Source organism: Wasmannia auropunctata, unplaced genomic scaffold, assembly GCF_000956235.1.
Source record: "Wasmannia auropunctata unplaced genomic scaffold, wasmannia.A_1.0 LD336053.1, whole genome shotgun sequence".
Taxonomy (NCBI): Eukaryota; Metazoa; Arthropoda; class Insecta; order Hymenoptera; family Formicidae; genus Wasmannia; species Wasmannia auropunctata.
In genome coordinates, this window is record NW_012026837.1 from 2740757 (window position 1) to 2764551 (window position 23795).

General features: G+C 43.6%; 2 protein-coding genes and 2 long non-coding RNA genes across 6 annotated transcripts in view; 3 read left to right on the forward strand and 1 right to left on the reverse strand.

Moving 5' to 3' along the window:
- LOC105451052 overlaps positions 1-9628 on the forward strand; it is a 38592-nt gene extending 28964 nt beyond the window's left edge. The window contains exon 2 of the long non-coding RNA XR_974546.1: positions 8015-9628. This is a non-coding gene — a long non-coding RNA (uncharacterized LOC105451052). The remainder of the gene's footprint in view (positions 1-8014) is intronic.
- Positions 8739-21017, reverse strand: LOC105451050 (ran-binding protein 9). Of its 3 annotated transcripts, XM_011691247.1 has the most exons (9): positions 20735-21017; positions 14648-15030; positions 13499-13686; positions 13140-13252; positions 12473-12904; positions 11877-12197; positions 11391-11574; positions 11002-11032; positions 8739-10811 (listed from the first exon to the last, which is right to left on the reverse strand). In XM_011691247.1, exons 1-7 carry the CDS (start codon positions 20934-20936, stop codon positions 11441-11443), a joined length of 1773 nt encoding a protein of 590 aa, XP_011689549.1. In that variant the 5' UTR covers positions 20937-21017; the 3' UTR covers positions 8739-10811; positions 11002-11032; positions 11391-11440. The 3 variants fall into 3 exon arrangements, with proteins under 3 accessions (XP_011689549.1, XP_011689548.1, XP_011689550.1); XM_011691246.1 differs by lacking the exon at positions 11002-11032; XM_011691248.1 differs by lacking the exon at positions 11002-11032 and having other exon boundaries at positions 8870-10811; positions 14648-15003.
- Positions 15045-18851, forward strand: LOC105451049. Its single transcript, XR_974545.1, has 3 exons — positions 15045-15300; positions 15654-16205; positions 17439-18851. It is a non-coding gene; the product is annotated as an uncharacterized LOC105451049 (long non-coding RNA).
- Positions 21018-21257: 240 nt separating the features above from the next.
- Positions 21258-23795, forward strand: LOC105451060 (UPF0568 protein C14orf166 homolog). Its single transcript, XM_011691260.1, has 4 exons — positions 21258-21476; positions 21813-22034; positions 22192-22290; positions 22399-23795. The coding sequence occupies exons 1-4, from the start codon at positions 21416-21418 to the stop codon at positions 22770-22772; spliced, it is 756 nt and encodes a 251-aa protein (XP_011689562.1). The 5' UTR covers positions 21258-21415; the 3' UTR covers positions 22773-23795.

Below are 23795 nucleotides of genomic sequence, written 5' to 3' on the forward strand. Positions count from 1 at the left end.
ACAATAGACTTTTGAGTAGTTTATGTTAAAAAAAACTTTGATGTTAAAAAAATTTATTTTAACTCTTAAACACATTTTCCAGAACCAAGTCAAATCGGAAAGATAATAGTTGATTCCGTGTTGTTACGATGTGACTAATTGATGCAAACGATCAAAATAATCGATTACGTGTAACTGAGGATTAGATCACCGGTATCGGCATTGTTCAACCAATCCTTGCCTCACTGAATAACGCCGAGGGGACACAAAGGAGAGATGGATAACACTCGTTTTCGCTTTTCCAGCGTCGAGTACACGATCGCGAACTTGGCAGATCGCCCGTGTTTGATACGCTGAAAGGCTCTCGTCCAATCGTCGCTGATAACGTCGTTTGTTCACCGTATCTCGTTATTATTCCTCGGCGCGCGAGCTGGGTAATAATTTTATTAGGCTGGCATATCGGAACCGCGCTCGATGCGATTTAAGACCTTGTCACTGAGCATGAATCTGATCTAATGTCATTAGCCATAGTGAATGAAAAATCGAGTTTCACATTAATGACGGGGGGAAAAATGAATCAATAAATATCAATCAAATCCATAAACTCTGTATCGTTAAATCGTTTTTACATTGTTAAATAAAACATTTTGTAGTCGACTGGAAATAACACATGAAGAAAAGGGAAAGGGACCTTAAATTATTACGTACTCGACGAATTTCAAGAAAAAGATTACTATTCCGTATACAGTTTTATTTAACTTGTGAATAACTAGTGGAATAGTCCTCGTTCGATTAGGCACGACAGTAGAATGGGTTCGCGTTTAGTCGGCCTAGTTTAACGCAACTCTCTCGCAGAGGAATGTTCATTGCGTGGAGAGACGACGAATTATAATGAAACAGAAATCAAATTGTGGGCCTTGACAAGCTATTTAAGAAAACTCAATTCAAGTTTCCTTTCCTAGTTACCGAGAACAAACCCAACCTAACTTAACCGGAATGAAAAGATGGCAATGCTAAATTAGATTCTCGATTTAATTGCAATTAAATTCTGACGACGATCGCTCGGCAATTTAATAAGAACGATTTAAATTTTCAGACATCAGAACAATCTTCGAATCTGAAAATAAATCTTATAAAACTTTCCGATACTAACAGGACAATAAATTAAAATCGTTGGTTTCTCTTTGCAAGATAAAATAATGTCTTCAACGCGCCAATATATCGATAAAATTACGTCGGAGACACTAAAATATCGATGATAGTAATCGTGCGCAAGTAAAACAAAAATTGAAATTGTTAAAGTAAAGTTTTAAAAATGATGCGGTCTACAAGATTATTTCGTCGCCGTCAGATTCCAAGCATATAAACTCAATAAAATATCGATATTTACTTTCCGCTCAAGATCGAATGTATACATATATATACCGGTTGTTGTCTTAAAAGAGCATCTCGTATCTATATCTCCGCAAACGATTTTAATAACAACGCCGTTAGCTTTTTCACCGGCTTGCGAGGGCCGCACGCGGTGTGTGTACGCCACCTGCGAAATCGAAGCCCATCGAAATCGTTCCGATCGCGACCAGGCCGAATTTCTGACTAGCCGGGAAATCCAGCCGCGAACTGGGAAAATCCACGGTTTATTCGTTTGTCGGATTCCACGTACATCTTCGCAAGCACGGCATTACGTGGAAACACACCGGCGTACGATCAATAAAATGCAACGACCTGATATAATGGAAGCGATACGCGTCGCGCTTCATAAAATACCAACGCCGGCATAGTAAGGCTAAAATACGTTAAGGAGATACGTAACGCGCGAAAAAAAAAGGCGTGCGGAAGTCGGGCAAATCGTGGTCCCTTCGATTTATCGAGCACCTCGCGATTTCACTTCCTCCCCACTTCTACCTCCCCCCCCCCCGGGCCTCTTCCGCGATCCGTAATTAATGTGCATAATTAATGCGCAACGCGGAAAGGAGCTCCTCTTGCGGTACGCGAGATGAGCTCGTGTACATTGGCCAAAGCCCAGATCTTACTTATTACGAATGTACTTTATTTCTCTCGCGCAAAATATTCTGATCGATTGACTCGTCGTTGTTCAATCTGAAAAGGTTGCGTAACCCAACACACAATTAATTACGCAGCGATTACACGAATTATTTCACTTTGTAACGTGGATTCTTTGTTGCTTTCACGACTTCCGATATTTCTTTCGCGCTCAGTAGCGCGCAGTAGCTTTAGTGCGGCAGGAGAGAAAGGACTCGAATCCTCAAGCAAATGCATGAGACGCAATTGCTCGCTTAAGTATTTGAATATCTCTCGCGTTTCTTTTTTCACATAATTTCGCAAAATAATTAACAACTCTCGTGATACATATGTCTATTTTGAAAATGTAATAAAATTGAACCTTTTAATGATTAATCCGTATAATTACATATGAAAGTTAATTCCATATGAAAGATCTGATTTTTAATTCATTACATTTTACTAAAATAATTAGAGTATTTTTAATGTCACAAATAACATATTAACTGAAATTAGATCTCTGATCGTATTGATTAATCATCGGAAGATAAAGGCGGATATCATATTTATTATCCGTAAATTTAGAAAATGTCTAATGACATTTATAAAGATTTTTCTGGCAATTCAGTCACGGGTTATTTCCCGTATCCGAACGATTTAACTGCAACAGCGATACGGGAAGCGAAGTACCTTTCTATTGATTATGGTCACGCAATGGGTATTCCCGATTACATCTGAAATTTGAAACCATTAAGAAGATGCAAACGGACGCGTTCATCTCGCGCGTCGTGTGTCGATGGGAGATTAAGAAGTGCAATTCCACAAGAATTGCCGTTGCGTTTTATCGAGAAATCGTGCCTTCTTTTTATATCCCGCGGCGACTGGAAATATCCCTCCTCCGTGACTTTGACGAAAACACGTTGACCCACGTGTGTATCGCGTATATTGCAATTTTATCGCGTGACACGAGCGACGTATCGCTGCTCGCCAACGTACGTTCCGCGTAGCGCGAGGAGCCTAATTGAAATCGTAAAATTAAATTATTTGGTCGTTCATCCCTCTACATGCTGTTTCCATTGATATTTTTTCATAGAAGAAAACACAGCAAATACGTAAACGATAAATAAGCAAGATAATTAAAACAGGAGGCCTTGTTCGCGATCTTTGAATCTTTAAAAGCGCGTGCAACTAGAAAAATCGTGATTACTCTCTTAACTGATCTTGAGAGAGAGAGAGAGAGAGAGAGAGAGAGAGAGAAAAAAAGAGCTCGTGCCGAGTCTCGCTCTCGAGCGAACGACAGATCGATTATTTCTAGTACTGTCCCCTTTAAAGCGCGAATAAATGCCAAATTTAAATCAGGTCAAATAATATTTTGTAATTGCATCATTAAGTCACATTAAGCGCCGTCCTGGAGTGAGGGAATTTTTTTCATTTTTCGGAAGAATACTCTCCCTAAATGCGGACATTGTAAGCGCAGGTGTGCATCGTGCGATCGTATAATTTGGATTGCCATTGTTACGTTATCTCTACTATCTCGAGCGTTCTATCGTTTCGACAAAAGCACGAGGGAAATAATTAAACGGCGTCCGATAAAGAGAGAGAGAGAGAGAGAGAGAGAGAGATAGATCACACGCACGTCTCGCACTCGGTTAATCCTTCCAACTGCCACCCCCTCTTTTATCGAACTCTTACCGCGCAACGAGTACGTTTTACACTTTCGGAGCACTCTCGGGAGTTTTCCTTTTCTTTCGTGCAATTTTCAACCCCTTCTAACCCTTTTTCGAAAAAATAATAATTAACGGAATGTGAATCGAGCGTGAATGTGCAGCAGTCGTCCGAAAGAACGAACCCCCGCCCTCTTTCTCTCTCTCTCTCCACCACTCGCCCCCTTTTCTCTCTCCCTCTCTCGCGAGCGGTTGGCCAGGGGTAGCTCGGACGGTGTCACCGCGAGCGCACGCACAAAACGGGTACTTCTCTCTCTCTCTCTCTCTCCCCCCGGCAATCCGTCGATACGAATCAAACGCACGTACGTGTACGCACCTCCTTTCGCGTATCCTGGAGTGACGTTGGGATTCTCTCGCCGTCGCTTTCTCTTTTTGTCTTCTCTCTATCACCAATATCCTCTTTTTTTCTCTCTCTCTCTCTCTCCCTATTCTTCCCGGAATAGTTTTTCACACGGTTTGGACTATTTGATCGATATTCCGGGAGAACGGTTTCCGGCAGGAGCACGTCGGTCGGCAGTCCTGCTCGACCCGACCGGGATCCGGGAGGAGGAGCAGTTTAGGCGAGGCTCGACCCGCGCGCGAGAGAGAGAGAGAGGAACCCTCGTCCCGGCAGCAACGACGACGACGACGATGATGATGATGATGCTGGCGCTGACGGCGAGCACTCACGGCGCGGGAGCGAGCGAGCGTGCGTGCGTGCGTGCGTGCGTGCGTGCGTGCGTATGCGCGAACGACGTCGAGATACGGTTTCGTTATCGCGTCTCTCGCTCTCCCTAGCTGACGGTTCTACGTCTGTCCGTTCTTCGTCTCTCCCGTTCGTTCTCGAACGAAGGGCGCCGATTCCGACCGAGCGCGTCGACTCCACGGCACGGCGCGGCGCCGGGTGCTCCGGTGGCTCGCGACCGAATGACGTCGACGTCGATAACGACGACGGCGACGACGACCGATCGCGAGGGGATCGGATCGGATGGCGACGGCGACGACGACGACGACGGCGGCGGCGACAGTGGCAGCGGCAGCAGCAGCGACGACGACGATCACGACGACGACGGTGGCTGCCGGCTATAGTCTCCGCCGAGTGTGCGACCGCGTAAAACTCGCGCGACCGCGACTCTGCCTGTCACCTTCGTGTAAAAGGGGAGCGCGTGAGGGAGAACGGAATCGCTCGGCGACCCTTCGCGCGCTCTCTCTCCGAGTCCGTCTTACGACCGAGGGGCGGCCCGCTCGCTCGCTCGCGTTATATTATTCCGAATCACGGAGGGGGATAAACCCGCGGACCCGGCAGCTGTGTGCTACGCGAAAGTCGCACTCTCTTGACAGCGGCGGCGAGCTGGACGCGTACTGACGGCGGAGTCGAGCGTCGATCGGAGCGACCTCTCGCCCCGCCCGACTCCGCCGCCGCCGCCGCCGCCACCACCACCTCCACCACCGCCACCTCCACCGCCGCCGCCACCGCCATCGCCATCGCCGCTACCGCCACCGCCGGTGAGCCGCTCGGTGAACATCGATCCCGGGACCGGCCGGCCCCGACACTCCTCGTCTCATCGCGCCGAGCCGAGAGATGACCGGCAATCGCTCGACCCCTGACCTCGCGTCTCGAAAACGTCATCCTGGCGACATCTGACGGCGCGCGGCGTCGCGACGCTACCCCTAATTCGTGGGGTAGTTCGGGAGCGCGCATTACGGGGCGGATCGCCGCCGCGAGCGGACGTCTTTGCCGCTGCGCTTTATGCTCCCATTCATTTTTATTAGATTGACACAAGAGATTCATCTCGTACTTGTCAAATAAAGTTGGAAGCAATATTCCAGTAATATTGAAATAAGATTACCACAGTTAGGCTTTAATATACTTTTTTTTTATCTGGAGAATTTTTTTAATCCTCTTCTCCCAAAGAATTTCTAATTTTATTTAATGCAAAAGCTCAATGGAAAAATGAATAAATGAATAAATCTTTTGCATCAGTCCAATACTTAATATATCTTCATTTTATCAGGCTACAATTAATATAACGCCTTATCATATGCGTCAGTACTTTTAGCTTCGGTATTGCACAGAGCTGGATTTTATAATTAAACTGTGATTCACATCTACAGAAATGAGCGGATAGGATGAATTAATTGCTCAAGAAGCCTCAGGCTGAGACACGAGAGGAAATGTCATACGGAGAAAATTGTCGAGATACATCCTTTCGCTTAGAACGCTTTAAAATTTGTACTCCTTGTGATACACAATCATCTTTTTTATTGCTAATAACTCGACGAAATGTTTTACAAAATTGCTCCTACAAAGATAAAGAAATTGTCAGACTTACCTTAACACATTATAACTTACGCGCCGCGAGGACGATATCGATCATCGGCCCTCGAATCTTACATCGCGAACATTAGAGTAAGAATAACATATCCTAAAGATCATCCCAACCCGAATGACGCACGCAATGATTTATGCAGCTCGCATAAGTAAGGGATATACAGCTTGCCCTATTGCCGGGACCTCTAAAAACGTAACTTGCTCTCTGCGATATAAGCGCGTGTAGTGGTGTTTCAATAATTCGCGGTGTGTGCGAAATCGAAAATGCCGCTTACACAATAAAAAATCGTACGACACTTGGTGGATCTCCGTCCCTTCTAGTCTCCCGACCGGGAAATCCCTAAAACCAATCGATTTCATTATTATGTTAATTGCACGCCGAAGCAAAGAGCAAACGCGATCGAAGTTTCACACAGCTGCACGAGCCACCGGCCGTCTCCTGAGCGCAGGCCAGCCCAATCCGCGATCCTTATTGTTATATCTTTATATTTAAACGAGAGACATGGATTTGGCAATTAAGCTGCCCCTGCGGGACAGTCGACCGTGGGAAAGTCGCGAATTAGGCTCGCCTACCATATCGAAATTATATATACTGATTTCGATCCCCTTCCCCCTCCCTCCTACCCCAGAGTTAAAGAGACGCCCCGTGCCGCCGCACCGCTCAAGTCGCTCGCGTGCATGCTTTACTTATTTACATGGTATGTTACACACTGACTTTCTCTTAGAAATGTCATGAAGCGCCTGCCGCCGTAATCGAAATCGAAAGCTCACATAACGAGTGGGTGGCGGTGGTGTTGCATCTCCGCGCCTCGAAGCCGCCGCGCCGCGAGTTCGTTCCGCTTCAACGAGGCGAATGTTCTCTCCGCTCTCGCGGAGCTCGCGCTCGCGGGAAAAAACGGATAAACATCCGCGCTCGGTGTGCTCGTAATCAGCAAGACAGAAAGAAAGGAAAGGGAACGCGTATACAGCAGCCGTTGATCGTCGTTTACGCTGTGTTTCCATGAACATCGCACGTGTCGGCTCTTATCGTCTATAAAGCTCCATAGACCGGAGCTTCGCTCCTCTCGTTTTCGCTTTTCGTCTCGTTCATTACAAAGTATATTGCTTGAAAAAAAAACACGTTAACAGTATGAACTTTCGATTTGGTATTTTTTTTTTCTTTCCCTTTTATTCGTGATACACAGAGTGTTTCGCCGGTGCGCGCGCGCGGAAATCCCGCTCTCGAATCACCCTGCACATCTCGGCTCGGCTTAAACGCGAAGAACCTACAGCGACGACAAAATATTTTAAAACGGTTGTTTTTTTTCTTCTTTCTTTCTCTTTTTCTTTCTTTCTCCACTATACGCATATATGTGTTGTAACAATGTAACGTGTCGCGATGTCTCGTTACACACGGCGCCACGCAGCGTTTCGTTTGATATACAACTACGTCGTACACGTATAAAAATAACGCTTCTATTGTTAAAATACGTTTCAACATACTCAGAGTTTTAGAAATAACTAATTCGATGGCTGTCGCCACTGCGTTCGCCCGTCTCGTCTTAAAATTGGATCCAAGATACTTCGAATCTCGATACATGAGATACTACAATTACATCGTCATATAAAAAAAAGAGCATAGTATAGATACACACATATATATATATATATATATATATACTGGGGATTCTCTTTTTTAACGCGATGCGCAAAGTATTGTCGCGCGCCACGAATTCACATCACAATACTCCGTGCTCGTGTCGATTAATCGAACAATAGCATTTAACTCGTATCCGGGCGGGGTCTCAATTCCTCGAAATTTAAAGTTACCTCCTAAAAATACGTTTTCCTAACTCCGTAAGTTTTATACATGTAATCTTTGATTATATAAAGATAAATATATTTATGTACGTGTAATATAGTATTTTTTTTTCTTCATACGAGACTCTTAGAGAGAAAAAATATATACGTTTACCCGTTTGCCTTTTTTTTTTTTTAGAAAGTGGACCTCCCGGATAAGGGTTAATCGGATGAGAATTAATTCGTCGCCGCGGTATCGTGTCTTCGCGACCGTGACTTCGCGAAGCCTGAGAAAGACAGCCGGATTGCCGCCGACGTTATCCCTTGGGGAGAGAGTGTATCGCGCGCGTGCGTGTGCGTTCGCGTTAAGGTGCGAGCAGTCCCTTTCGAAAGTTAAAAGGTAAAAGCGAAGAGAGTGTGTGTTTGTGCGAATGCTGGCTTCCCTACTTAACGTCACCACTGTCGTACAACGTACACTAGCTACAATCACGTGCGGGAGTCGCTTGAGTGAGAGAAGAACCTCGTAGGAAGAACTCCTGCGAGTAAACATTTACTACCCTTTTCGACGTGAAAACGACGAAGTGATTTGGTGCATACCCTACACACACGCAATACGCATTGCCCTCGCGCTCTACGGACGGAGGGGAAAGCCCTCCCGGTCTCCCTCCCCCGCCCCGTGCTTCTCGCGTCGCGAACGTGCGTGATACAGGAAATATACGAACGCGACATCCGCGAGACAGCCTTCTCCGGCGCGCCCGCGCTGATGATCCTTCGGAGGGAGAAACGAAAAAGCGGTGCGACCCCGTGCATGGTCAAACGTATTAACGCACAAAACGCACATGCTCCGCGTGAGCGTTCAATCAAGCGAGAACAAAAAAAAATAAAAGTTACGTTAAATAGGCACATATATGTATATGTATATATATTACAATTGTTCTTTATTACCTAAAATATATGCACTTTGAAAATATCGTCGAAAGACTTAGAAAGGCAGGCAAGGGGCAAAACGACATTCGGGAGCCAATGATTGGAGGGGGTGCGAACAAAAAGTTTCTTTTTTTTTTTATCCAGGGACAAGGACGCCGGCGATCCTACTGAGCAGATCACGATGATACAAAGAATGAGCAGGTTTCGTCGTCGAATTGTATCGCCGGTCGCATTTGATTAACAGAACGAGTGCTCTAGCAAATCTCGAAATAACAATGGCGATCAGTCCCAAAAATCAATTTCGATCGGCTTGTACAATAGGTTTCTTTTTTTTTCCACTTTTCAGGTGAATTTACACGAAGATCCTGACGGGATAATCGCGATAACAACAACATGTGCGACGAAACAAAATGACTTATAAACCATCTTGGCCAAATCATTGCTGTATTCGCACATATTCATATTATAGCTCTATCTATAGTACATAAAACAATAACACTAAAAATCATTTAATTCGAGTAATTCTATTTTTAATTAATATGATTTTTCTTGTATATATAGTAAATTATTGTATTTAAACGCACGCTTACGCCTAGCTGCATATGATTTTTTCTTATTTGTGATTTCTTCTTTTTCTTCTTTAATAATATATATAATATAATAATATACTATGTCGCATATAAAAAACAATTACTTAATATAGAGTACAAGATCGTTCCTTAGTTAAGTTTACAGATTTTTTGTTTTTCGCAACTATTTATATAAACGTAAGACGTCATCCATCTCTAAAATGAACATGCTTCCGCCGCTCCCAGAATAATATACGAAAATCAAGATACAAGAGAAAAATCTTCGCGCCGATTCGTCAAAATATCAAGGAAGAGAAAATGTATTTTTTTGTCGTTAGGATGCGTTAAGTGAAAAATTAAGTAGAATTGTTAAACGTCTGCGGAAGATTAGTTCGGCTCGTGCGATAAATTTTATTCTTTTTTTTTTTAAATCGAAGCGAATAGAACGCAGTGTATAACAGTGCGTCATTTATTACCCCTCCCCTCCGTAACCATCAGCGAATCTAATCAGATGTTTGATTGATTTACCGTTGTTGAATATACGCCTTGAGAAACAACTCGCGCTTAAATGCAAATAAATTTGATTACACGTTACCCTCCGCTGTGCCGCGCGCTATGCGAGCTAACGCGAGAATCTTCACCGTATGACGATACGAACGACAGCCTCGCAGTCAGACTCGCCGTCGACTTTCGCACTTGTGAAACGACCTCGGCTTCCGTCTAATCGTCGAAAGCTCGTTATTCTCCTCTCGTGTCGTGGAATCGTCATATTGCACAATGCTTGCGGCTACTAACTAAAACGGTTCCGCCGACGATCAATATTGTCATACAATATGTACAATATTACTGATGCCGCTTTCAGACAATTCAAAAACTTAAGCCTTCAATAAAGCCTTCAAACGCACAATATCGAATGTTGTGCAACAATATTGACCGTCCAGGGACCGGTTTAACGATGCGCGAGTTATTACGGTTGGAATAACGAGATGATATTCCGTCCCGACACACCGCCGCGCGGTTACATCCAGGTAACGCGCTAGCCGTGTTTTAAAATCGGAGTGGATCGCAAACGAAGGTAAACTGGCGTCGGATACAAAAACAAAAGAAAGTAAAAAGGGGGAGAAAAAAAAGGTAAAGGGATACAGAAAAGCATATAAATAGTTACAACAACGTCAAAAAAAAAAACAGGGTCGACCACGTGAAATGCGTGGTGCGATCGGCCACCGGGAACGGGGGATCAGTATCGTGAACTGCCGCTTCTCGTTCTTGGTCGGCGTAGTAGTTATCCAAAGTGACCGTCCATCCGATTTAAGCTAAAAATTCATTGAGGTGTCATTTTGGCTGGCAGGTCTGAGCGTTCACCTTGTTGTATGTTCGTGTCTGTGGTGTGAGATCGAGCCAAGGCACCGATGAATCCGGCTGCTCTAGCTGAAGAGGCACGCGACATCGCGATGTTGCTGCGTTAACAGAACAATCTGCTCCACGTTCCGCCTCTGCATCCTACAAGGATTTTCCTTCTCTCAGTGTTTATTGCGACCGGACATAGGTTCCGCATGCATATCAAAGAGAAACAGAGAGAGAGAGAGTGAGAGATACGAAAGACATCGTAAATATACTACAATAACGATGGATACGCCGCGCGCCCGGAAACCGAAACGATTTTCAAACTGGTGCACAGAGCACTTCCTACCTTAATCTTTCTTTGTATGGAGTTTCCATACCTAGATAAAAAGGAAAATCCGCGTTATTTATCTAGAAGAGAGTTCACTCCTTAAACATTTTATTCTACAGAAAAAGAAATGTTTCTTTTTTTCACTTCTCAAATATTTTATTTTATAAAATCATATCGAAAGATTTATTATTCACGACACATTCGTACTTTTTAATTGAATCTCATTAACGCGCCGAGAATTGCATTTACTTCTCTTCTTTTAGACGACCGTCACTCGTCGTCAATCATTCACACACGATTCTCATTCTCGGCAGGGATAAATATGCGAGCGTGCACTTCGCGATAAGCTAATTTTCCAGTGATTTCGCGTTCTTGTTCTTGCGCGAATGCAAACGAATGTTACTCACCATACTCGCACTGGTAGAAGAGGCGGACGTGGCAGCAGAGGTAGGCACCGTCAATATTGGATAATATTATCTACTACTGCAAATCCGCAGGCCCCTAGGCCATTAGTCGACATCAATCGAACTAGCTCCCTGGCGTGGGACGCCGCAACTTCCAACGGTGGTCGACGAGCTAAGTTGCTAGACTCTGTTGAGCATAACAATCACAATGTTAGATAGATCGGCAATCACATTTTTCAAACTAACATTACGTGTCAATCAAAATTCTGAGATGATTAATATTTTAGTTGCTCGAATTCCATTGCTCGTAGTTGAGCAATGGAACGGAATTTAAAAAGATATAAGAATCATATAAATAAATAATAAAATAAGATCATTAACAAATTTCTGAGCAATTTAATTCCAATTTAATTTCTTCTCGCAAAGCAAGCTTGCTATCCGTAGATATCAACCATCATTTTTCATCGCGACTTTCACGTGCTCTCTTACCAAGAATAGCAGAGTTCAATCTTGCGCAGACCGTCTCTCTTTCCTGAGGATTCAGTTGCCAGCCAACTGGAGAATTCCATGGATTGGAATACGCCAACAGACTAAAAGCGTCCTGCAGCATCTTCTTATTGCTCTCATTCTTTCCGTACTGCTGTCTCAGGTACACCGACTGCGAGTACAATTGTTTGCCAAATTCCAACATCTTCTCGATCGCCTGCTTGTTCCCGCCGCACAATTGCTTCTTGTTACTTTTGGTGCAGGTCACAGTGTCAGCGATGTTACTGCTCTGCTGTTGACTCTGATTGGCACTGTTGTCGATTTCTGAATATAACAACGGTTTGCCTAAGAATACAGTCTAAACTATAGTCTATTACATAAACGCGTCAGATAGGTCGTTTATTAGAGTGGCAATTTATAAATGACCATGATTACGCGCGACAATGTCACATCTACGATTTTACTTTAATTATCCCACTCGTTTTATTTGTATTTATCTACCGCCTAATTCCTGAAACGATCGATTCAAACGATTTCTATCTAAAAGATAATTATCCTCTATTTATCTACTCGCGATATCAATTATATTGAGATCTCACCCATATCTACATCCTCCCCATTTTGACACTTGTACCCATTCGAGTCCAGATTACCATTCTGATACCCGTTACTGTTCTTGATACCATTCACTCCAGTGACGTTGCTCTCCTCCATGTCCACATCGTCCTCTATCTGACCGTTGACGAATTGCGGACTGGTGCCGTTTATCGTATTATTGATATTCATCTCTTCCACAGTACCGGTTGGGTTTGCGGACTTCACGTACGCTTTGGTCGACTGTATCACACTGGTCTGATTGGGACTGCCGTTCTGGCAGACCTCCGAGTCGCTGCCGTTCACCATCTCGACGAACTGGCGGCACTTGAGCGCAAACAGCAGGTCCGGATCCCGATCGAGGAGACCAGGGTATAACCGATTGGTCGTGTCTATCGCTTCGCCGATGCGACCAGAAAGTATCAGCTTTATAACCCCTGCAGATCATTATTGAATTCACAACGTGGATCATTAAAAATTACGTGTTTAACAATTGACAAGCAGGATCGTCACTCTTCCTCAAATTTTTAAGTGCGATATTTAGATAAATTGTATATCTACTAATTGCAATTGTAACTTCTTAGTTTTTAATTTTTTTTATTGTTCTCTCTTCCAGATTCTTTTCCGAGGAGTGATAATCCCGAAAGAGCGACGAAGTTGTCCACCACTTACTCTGTCGATTTTTGATCGAGTTGTAATCCTCCTCGAACACCTGACCGGTACTGCTGGCGAATGCCTCGGCGCTGTCGAGATACCCATGATGGACGAGATACGTACACACCATTCTGTCGAATTCGTATAGAGTTTCGTTAACTCTCGAGAGAGAAAGATACCGCGAACATTGATTCGTGGCGTTTATTTTTTTTTCCCCGTTAATTTCCTCGATTTACCGACGCAAGCATTCGGAGCAGAACTCGCAAATCAAAGAGGATTTTAACGGACAACAATGACAAACGAAGGAGAAGAAAAAGCGACCACGAAGGGAGTGGAACCACCCGGGTCTCCGTCTCGCTTTCTGATCGTATATGTACCTGTGAAGAATCGCCTGCCACTGCCCCTGGCCGTGGTCTGGCGTGGGATAGTTTATGATCTGTAATCTCGTTCGTACGCGCAGTTCGTTGATCATGTCCCCGATGTCGAAGACAAACGGCAACTGTCCGAAGTTTGCGTCCACTACCTCGCCTGGAGTCTGCAGACCGACGGTCGGAAAGAGATTGGGCTGCGAAAGCGAATTTTAAATAGAATCTCACTTCATCATATCTAACATACGAATAATACGATTCGGTAACAAATAAACTTCATCAATATTACAAGTACAAGTTAAAATATATTATATATATCTATATAATTTTTATTATAAAATAATTTGTGATCTATATTTATCATTTGTCAAAGAATTTCATGATAGATAATGTACTAATATAATAGGGTGTTCTCCTGGATTAAACCACCAAACTTGAAGTATAAATTTAGAATTTCAAAACAAACAAAATATTCCCCTGAAAGTTTGCTCGCAAACGCTTAAGAGATATTGACTTCTTAAGTTCTTACAGAACTTAAGTTACGAATGAATAATGACGAAACAGGTTTAGGTTTCTCCTCTTTATTGCTCCATAATAATCAAAATGTAATTATTAAATGTATTCTTCAAAATGACATCCCTGAGACAAGCATTACACCATAATGAACTAATGGCTGATTGACATATTGTGTGTCTATAATTTCTTCTCTTGCATTATCCTGTTTTGATGATTAAAATTAATTTCATTAATTAATTAATTAGGTATTTCGACATTATTTATTCTTATAGGTCTTTAACTTAAGAAATCGAAACATTTGCGAGAAAACTTTCAGAGGAAAATTTTGTTCGTTTTGAGTCCTAAATTTATATTTTAAGCAGTTTAGCAGTTTAATTTCCGGGAACACCTGTATAAGATTTTCTCTTCCCATAAAAAAAAAATATGTGAAAAGAAGAAAACAGAGAAAAGAAATTGATACATTATTATATAACTGAAATTTATAAGGAATGAAAAATCCGAAGACAGATTGCCTCTGTTCCTATGGGACTTGAGACCTTTCCTCCTTCTCTGTTCTTCTACGTGCGTTCGTCCCTTTCGAAACAAAGCACCATTTTTTTCCTCTCTCTTTCGTTTATATTATTGATACGATGAGTGGCTTACAGGAAGGTCCGTGAAGGCGATGCCCAAGTGATGGCCATTCTTCGTGTAGAAGGCGGTGTTGTCCACGAGATTAACGCCGCAGCCGATCACGTCGCCGGTGGTGAAAGTCGGTCCGTAGGGTTGGCCAGTGCCACTTGAGCAGAAACTGTGGCCGTCATCACCGTGGTAACCGTATGAATGCTTATCCCATCCAGGGAGTCTATTTACGTTGACGCCTGAAGCCGAGAGGCCGATGCCCATGTAGCCGTCGCGTCCTTTGCTCACGATCTTCACCTCGAAGTAGTACAGGCCGCAGGCGGCCGGTATCGAGTGCGTTGTGCGAACACTGGCAGCGTCTTTGTGGGTTTTGCCGTAACCTGGGAAAACAATACGGCCCCGACTCTCTTTAAAGGAATCGGTGAATCCGACGACTATAGGTATATTCTGTATCGTACGAAAATTTTGATTGCAAGGAGAAACATGTTAAAAATAGAGTGACGGAGAGAGAGAGAGAGAGAGAGAGAGAGAGAGACGCATTCATAAGAGGGATGTATCTGCGACTTGAGATTAAAACCAAGATCGGCGTGCACAGCTCGGAGATGCAAGGACGAATATCATGCATTCATATGTAGATATCTTCCTGCCTATTTCTCTAGCAGTCTATAGGATGACATGTAGTTATCAAAATACATAGAAATATATTGAAAAGATTTAACAAAGACATTTACATGTTACAAATGTAATGCATTTATTCTTGAACAATGATTTCTTCTTAAATCGATTTCTTATCGTCATTGCGCGTGTAAAAGCAGTAAAGTAAAATCATTACAAAATGAATACAAGATATTTCATATTTTATTTATCTACAAATACATTATTCAAAAATTTGACGAGAATAGATAAAACTTGACCAAATTTAAAAAGGAATAAATTTGTAACGCAGAATTTTTATTTATCAAACACAATCATCATTTTTCAGCTTCTTTGTTTCATCACCTTGAGTGTTAATCTTTTTTTTTAATTCTAGTTTCGGAAGAGGCAAAAATTTCCATCAATTACATTTCAAAAAATCTAAATCAAACTGAATGGAGGAGGGAAATGAAAGTGGAGGTAAAATGATGGATCCAAGAAATGGAAATATCTTGTTATTTGCGAAAGAAGAAGAATCCCAATAATCTTACGCGTCTATATATGCTTTCTCATTTTATTGCAACGCGCGCTGGAATAAGTTTAATCAAATTGGCCGACCACGCAAAGTCAACGCGTCAAGATAAAGGTAAGCGAGAACTATGGTCACCTTCGAGACACGCTGTGCGCCTTGGAGACACGACACGTGAAATATTGATTTCAAGCTGCATACATTAGTAGTGCCGCGAGGAGAAACGGCGTGATCTAGAGAAACACCGAAGTCACCCGCAAGTGAAATGGCCAGTTCGTTCACGCATCGTAAGCTCGCGGGGCTCGCGGGGCGATGTATTTTCGGTGTATCTCGCGGTTACGATGTAACGCGCGATAGCGATAGACAATTACCCCGTTACCTTTTAGGAAGAACAACTTTCGCCTGTGGTAAACATTTAACGTAAGTAGCGGACCTCCAGCGCACGCTTACGTAACGAGATATCGTTGTTGTGCGCGATACACGAGGTATTCTCGGAGGTATTACACAGATGTGCATTTTTTTATATATATTTTTTTTAACAAAATCCGACACTATCGTGGACGTGTCGCGACAATTTGAAGTTCAGGCCTTTGATTGTCGTGACTTGCTTATAACTTTTCGATGTTAAATCTTTTAATATTTTATATAAGTATAATATATACACGCTGAGCAAAATCAACGCGAAAAGGTTCATTGCTGCGCGAGGATTACGAACGTTATGAAGCTACAAATTGATTTGCGGAAGGACATGATTTACCTAGGCAGAGAGATGTAAGTAGGGCATTAGGTCATCGCGCGGGGGAGGGGAGGGGGGCACATCGATGCAATATTACAAGCTTATCCACGATTTGTGATCTACGAGTTTCCGAGTGTGTTAGGCGCATGTCTCTTGCCCTTGCACGACGTACAATACACCGTATCTACATGCTGCCGCCGGGCATCATTTATATAGCTTTCGGAAGCTTCTATTAAATCATTGAAGTATCAGTGAATAAAATAAGAGAATATCCTATTCTTTGTGCAAACAACGGTGCCTCAGCGATGCTGTTATAATCACGTAATATCATTTGACGTAATATCAGCGTTGGTAATGAGCTGGATTGTTTCTCTGATACCAGCATCTGGTTTCATTTCAAAACAAAGAACGAAGTATCTATTTGCGCGAATATTAAAATATTTTTTTTGTATATTAATGAATAATAATTTGACGCATATTATTCTGCGCATAGAATCGGAATATTCTATACTACTGCGATATTCATCGGCATGAATCAATGAATATCAATCAGTTTTGAGGTAATTATCTACGCATCTAAACTGCAGTTAAATAATAATTAATTCTCGTAACGTGAAATATTATTTTATTGAGTATAAAGAAGTTACAAAATATAAAGAAGAGGGAACGAAGCTTTCATCTTTGATTCCGATGTTAAATAATTAGATGAATCCGATAAATTGTCACAATAATTAAATGTATAATCAACAATTAATAATAAACTTAGAGAAACGATTGATAACGCATTTCTCTTAAACATTCAAATTTTTTGGGCAGTTCTGTATCTTTAAATAGTTCTATCTGTAAAGAAATGTGTTAAAAAGATATACAGAGTGAACCAATTAACTCCTCCACTAACTATTAATTAATGTTTGCAGAAAAAGCCTTTCTGGGGGATCCCTGTTGAGTTTCGCAAAAAACGGCAGGCATTCATGATCGACAGCTCGTAAACTCCGGAAAGACGAGGTATGGTGCCCATAGAGTGCGACGAAGACCAAGACCGAGGTCCGGTCGGCCTCGTGTTTGCGGGATCAAAGAGCGTTACGTGTGTGTGTGCACGTGCAGGGAAAAAGAGAGAAGAGTCGATCCGACTAACGGTATAGATGCACTATTGCGAGTGACGACGGCGGCCTTCCGCTTTCTCAGGCACTCCCATGCAGCAAGAGAGGCCACGTGCGCTCGTTCGTTGCGCCGATCCGTAAACAGATATACGTATGTACATACATTCGCGAATCACGATCGCCGACCGATGGAGAGGCCCCAACGATGGATTCGACTCTCGCACCGAATTTCTCGCCGAGATATAGTTACCGCGGATGATTCGCGTGTAATCGATAGGTGCCCCAGCGGCTCTTCGCGCAACAACGATCTCGCAACTCGTAATCAGAAACGAATCTTAATCAGAAACGAAATATTATAGGAGATTCGCGAATGCGTAATTTGCAGCCAAGCGTGATGGCGTTTCAGGATTGCACGATTATCGCTGCGCACGGAATTATTTTATTCTGCATTGGCAGACGGCTCGAAAATATCGCCGTATCTCTCGTCTGATGCATGCTTTCTTATGTATTTCATGTGCTCCAGGCCACACTTGTTTAATTAGCAATTTCGAATTTGCACCTTTCTTACAAAAAAAAAAGGACGGGCTATCGATCAGCTGACTGTGAGAACTTTGGCGAATGACAGACGGGAGAGAACACAAAAATAAATATAATAAATCGCATACACATATAAATAAACTTTAACCGTAAAAAAATATATGCGCCAAATAAAACATCTTTTAATTAATTTTCAGGTGGAGTTCGGCTTTAACGGAATTTCGATTTGAGTGAAATATTTATGCTGCTGCAGGCTGACATTGCCCGAACGATCCGAGACGTGGTGCTACGGGCTCTCTAGAACCTCAGAAGCCAACGATCGAAGTTAAATTAAAGGATTCGCGAGCGACGGATATTATCGACGCGCAGGCATGGCTAGGGTCTCGAGTGTACGCGTGCATTATGCTTCGTGTTCTGCCGCGTATTGCGAGCTCGCTTCTCGTAGTAAGTAGCTCGCGCTCTTTCCATTCATAATAATCAGAATTTTATCAGGAATCTGCGACCGCTTAATCACACTGTACTCGACGATTATTTATCTTGCAGTCGACGGTAATATTCCTTTTATGAAGATACGAAAGATACATGCTAATGAATTTTTATTTTCAGTAAATCTCATGCACAGATTGCAGTTTTCGTAATAACTTGTCTCGTAATATATCTTGCAACTTGACTGTAATATTGTATATATATACACTTTCTATAAAAGAAAAAAAATATATATATAAAGCGAAAATAATTCTGTGCAATAGTTGCGTATGTTTAATTATGACACGAACGTTCATATTCCAACTTTCATTTTGCAGCCTATATCTCGGCGTTATTCTTACATGTAAAAAAAATGTGTGCAGATACATTATCGTCATTACTTATTCTCGTGAGCAAAACAAATACGAGGGAATTGTCCGGCGGAAAAAATCAGGAAGGATCCTCGAATAAAAAAAAAGATATACCACTCAAGATTACCGTCCGCATATCATTCGCTCGCAAAATAATCGAACAAACCACACCGAGACGATTGTTTATCTCTCTCTCTCTCTCTTGCTCCGCTTCCTCTCAACAATCTTTCGTGCGCCGGATCAAGGAAAAACAATATTTTCGTTCGCCGCACGAACACATCACGTTCGTCGAGCGTGAACGCCTCGCGGCCGGAGCCGATACACGGCGCATTTACGTTTTAAATGCCTTTTAATGTTTCTTATTCCGTGTGCACCACGCGGTGCGCCAAGGGAACCGATAAGTATACGTCGCTCGGCGCCCCCGTATCGCCGCAGCCGCCGCCGCCGCCGCCGTCGTCGTCGTCGTCGTCATCGTCATATACGTTACGCTGCGGCCGAGCTTGCGGCACACACGCCAGGAATCCAGGATACGCACCGTGTGTACAACGAGCACGAGGGAGCGTAGCAAAGAGGCGAGAGGAAAAAAAAAAGAGCCCTCGCCATTTCTGGCATCGTTTATAGATCCCGATACGAGAAAAGAAACTTGTCCCCGTTGTGGGAGGGGAGGGGGGAAGACAACTGCGGGATTTGAAAGCGGAGTACGCCTTTGTCCTGTCAAATTTTAACGACGGGCTCCTCCTCGGACGAAGGCTCCGGCGGAGGCTTCGCAGTCGCGTAGCAGCTCACCATTTTCCGCCATTAAATATCTCGGCGATCAAGTCTCGTATAACGTAATATCAAGCTGCTGACGCAGCAGCTTCGCCTCGGCTTCAATTCGGGGAAACGTTCTTCGTTCATCTAGCGATCGCGCGGAAACGCGCGATTTTTATCCTGGGTAATTTCATTATCATATCTCGATATTTAAAAAAAAAAAAAAGAGCTAATGATTCGCCTCGGACTCTGGGAAACGATCTTTACTGAATCTCGATTGACGTTTTAAGCGAGAACGGGACACCCTGTATATATCCGACGCGAAATTCGACGTGGACGGGAGAGGAACTCGACGACGACGAGAGTCGAGATCCGAGGTCGAGTCCAACGTATCGTTTTCACGTCGACGATGCAGCTGTCATTGACATTGTGCGTGCCCGTGTCCGCGTCTCTTTCTCTCTCTCTCTCTCTCTCGATTCCTCTCTCCGTGTATCGCTCTGTCTCTATCTCGCTCCCTCCCCCTCCCCCTCTCTCAGGCATTTCTTTTCCCTACCAGACGCGTCGACAGAAATCGACGAGCGTCCTTCGAGGAGGCACCGCGAGGATCGACCGCGGCGCGACGCGATACCGTCGTCGCCATCGACGACGATGACAAGGGCGACGCGCAGAGGCTCGACCACGGGGGGGAGACTGGCTGACTGATCAGCTGATTCCTTTGTTTAGGTCGCTGACACACACGCTGAAATAGCGCCCTGCCATTTTCAATCGATCGACCGTGCCTGGCCCCCGGGAGCAGCCCGATCGCGGGCACGGGCACGAGGCCAGGGCAACGACGGCGTGTCCGGATGGCCGCGGCCGCCCCCGGGGGATCCGGACGGCTCGCGGCCCCCCCCGAGGACGCGCGCGCGGGGGCACGCACACGCGCCACGACGGAGGAGGCGCATCGTCTCGCGCGCGCGGAGGTCGCGCGCTGACGGGCTACCCACGTACCTTTGTAGTGAACGCGGAGATTGTTTTGCGACAGGCCTATGTAGCTGTACTTGTCCTTGGTGCTCCAGGAGCGCGGCAGCGGCGTCTTCTCCTCGTCCACCATCGGGTAGAGCAGCTTCAGTCGGTCCACGGGCTGGCTCTGCCCCGAATTCGTTTTCCCAGGCTCCATAACACTCCGTTCATCGCTGGTGGCGGCCATCATTGTCGTCCGCTGCCCCACTCGCCCCGCTCTGGCCACTCCGTCCGTGCGGCGGTGCGATCCGCGATTCCTGGACGCGAGAGTGAGTAGCGCCCGCTGCGCACGTCGCACGCGCAACTCTCACACACGGGGCTCTCTCGTTCCCGAGTCTCGAAGCTCGCTCGCTCGCCTCGCCGCCACGGGACGGCAGTGACGGCACCAGCGGGAAGGCAGAATAGAGACTAAAGAGACAAGCGTGCGCCACCTGCTCGTGCTCGGCTCGACGTGTGCTCGCGACGTCTGCCCCGCCCCCTTCGGGCCGTCGCGCACCTCACCACGCTAGCGTGTCGCACGTTCACACGCGTGGATCTCGTTGTTGCCCGCTGGACTGGAGTTGGAGGAGCAATTGCAAGCGGCTTCTCCACACAATCTTTCGCCCCGCGAGCACGACTTCTCTTCAGGGAGCAACGCGCCCGTCGATCTCTCGCCGCGAGTGATTAATTATGTTCGAGAGAAAATTGAAGGCGCTCGGCTACCTGGAGTGGGATAAAGTCAACGGAAATAGTGAGCGACTTTTGACACACGACATAATCTGTACGCGACGTCGAAAGGAAAAAGGAATTTGTTTAAGAATGCTAACAAATTTATTAAAGAACCTGAAAAGATTAATGGCAATTACAAGTTTCATTTTGTGCCATAATCTTTGAACAGGTTAAGCGCATGATCTAGCCATCGTCAATCCGGTGACGCATGTATATAAGTTTGCGCTCGTGACCGGCGTAACATTAACGTAATCGATTGTAAAAATTGTTGCAGTTGCATCAGATTCTTGCTCGTGAAACGGGAAGCTTCTTGAGAACTGCAATATCATATTGACACGATATGGTAATGGTGTTTCAGATACTCAACACTTCAGAAAGGTGATTGTATGGCTGGAGGATCAGAAGATACGTCATTACCCCATAGAGGAACGTGAGCAGTTGAGGGACATTGCCACCCCGAATTGGCCGAGCATTTTCGAGAAATATTGCAACGACGTCAAGTGCCCGATAGCCAAGAACGAGATCGATCAGCTGGAATGGTTCTTAGGATACGCCATTTGGCTGGAGTACGGAGATGACTGTGAGTAGGATTTGTTGGAAGCAATTACGGAATTAAAGCTTTAAAAGGCATTCAGAACAGACGCAAGTTTGTCCATAAGAGCTCGAATAACCTTCAATTGCCTAATCAAAATGTGATAAAATATTAATAATTGTCAATATGTAATTCATTTTGTTAGGCCAGAAATATCAGCAGGTCGTGGGGAGTAGGGCAAAAGATAAAAAGGAGGTGATAGTGCCTAGTATCAAGTCCACGAATCCTCTAGATAAATTAAATTGTGAGTATACATCTTGCGCTCTGCACTGTGCAATATTTGGTAGTGTGGAGATGCGTTATGCGTGAAAATATCTTATAAATTTCACGTTTCTCATTTCTTTCCTTCCAGTTGATAGCGACGCTTTCAAGATCGGAGTTAATTCGATAGCCAAGCTACTGAACGTACCGAAGCATTCTGATCACCTAGTAACGCTGCAAGGGTGCAGCAAACTCGTGTGCAACAAGCTGAGCGCGGACGCGATTAAGCAGCAGCCCAACAATGCCGTGAACAGCGCCAAGAGTAAATCGCTGACGAAGATGATGATAGGGCCCAGCTTTAACATGGGCGACGCGATGTTGGACAACGCCGCGAAGGGCCTCTCCTTGCTGTACATACAGGATCTCAGGAATCTCCAGACGAAGATCAACGAGACGATAGTCGCTGTGCAAAATATAACGGCTAATCCGAAAACAGACACCAAATTAGGAAAAGTTGGTAAATAAATGGCTATATATTTTTTTTATTCTACAAAAGCCATATACTTGATACCTCGAATGGAGGAAATCAAATTTCTACGTCAAATTAGCAGAATATTTAATGTCTCGTGCACGTCTCAGAGTAATCTCAAAGGAAGCGTTTGTACTGTAAAACGAGATATCTCTGTGTTAATTTATTTTTACTTCGTGCCAAATCTATGAATGTATCTCGATTTCGCAGAGAAACGCAGTGTGTAATATTTGATTCTCTCTTGTACAGAACTTGGTATACATCACATCTAATGTAGATATACCAATAGCATAAATTTGTTAGTGTAACAAAGAATACTCAGTATGTGCAAATAAAAGTCATGCTGTTAATTTACACCTAAATACAATGGAAACATTAGAATAATACATTTTGATCACATTATATATTAAAATATATATAAATATCAAGCAATAAATGTAAATTTAATCCTGATTTGTTTTGTAATTCTCAGTGAGCATGTTAGATACTTATATTATGAAAAGTATTTTTAGTTTTGAGTTACTATTATCATTATACAAATGTCCAAATAATTTAAATATATAATTGGACTATATTTGCTGAAAAATAATTCTTTGAAAGGATTAAATATAAATTTATTTAATATGTAATAAATATGTAACGAATATATACAAGCTAAGTATTTTAGATTGTTCACTAAGATGAATTTACTTCCTTGTAATTATTCACTCACTTTTAAACTGCTTTAAAATTTGATATACCCGTAGCTATATAATGTGCCTAAATAGTAACTGAAATCCTCAAAGTATTTTCAGTGAAAAAAAAAAAAGAAAATTGAACTGCCTCCTATTACCGAACGCTTTATTGAAAAAATCGGTTGTATGTGTATATATATATATATGAACATTTTTTTAATCCGATACATATTTCGTAAGATTTAAAAAAAAGTTGTTGGAAAAGTTATATGTTTTTGGTCGCATAATTATTCGAATGTAATTTTATACAGCACATCTGAATAAAAAAGAAATTATGAATTATAA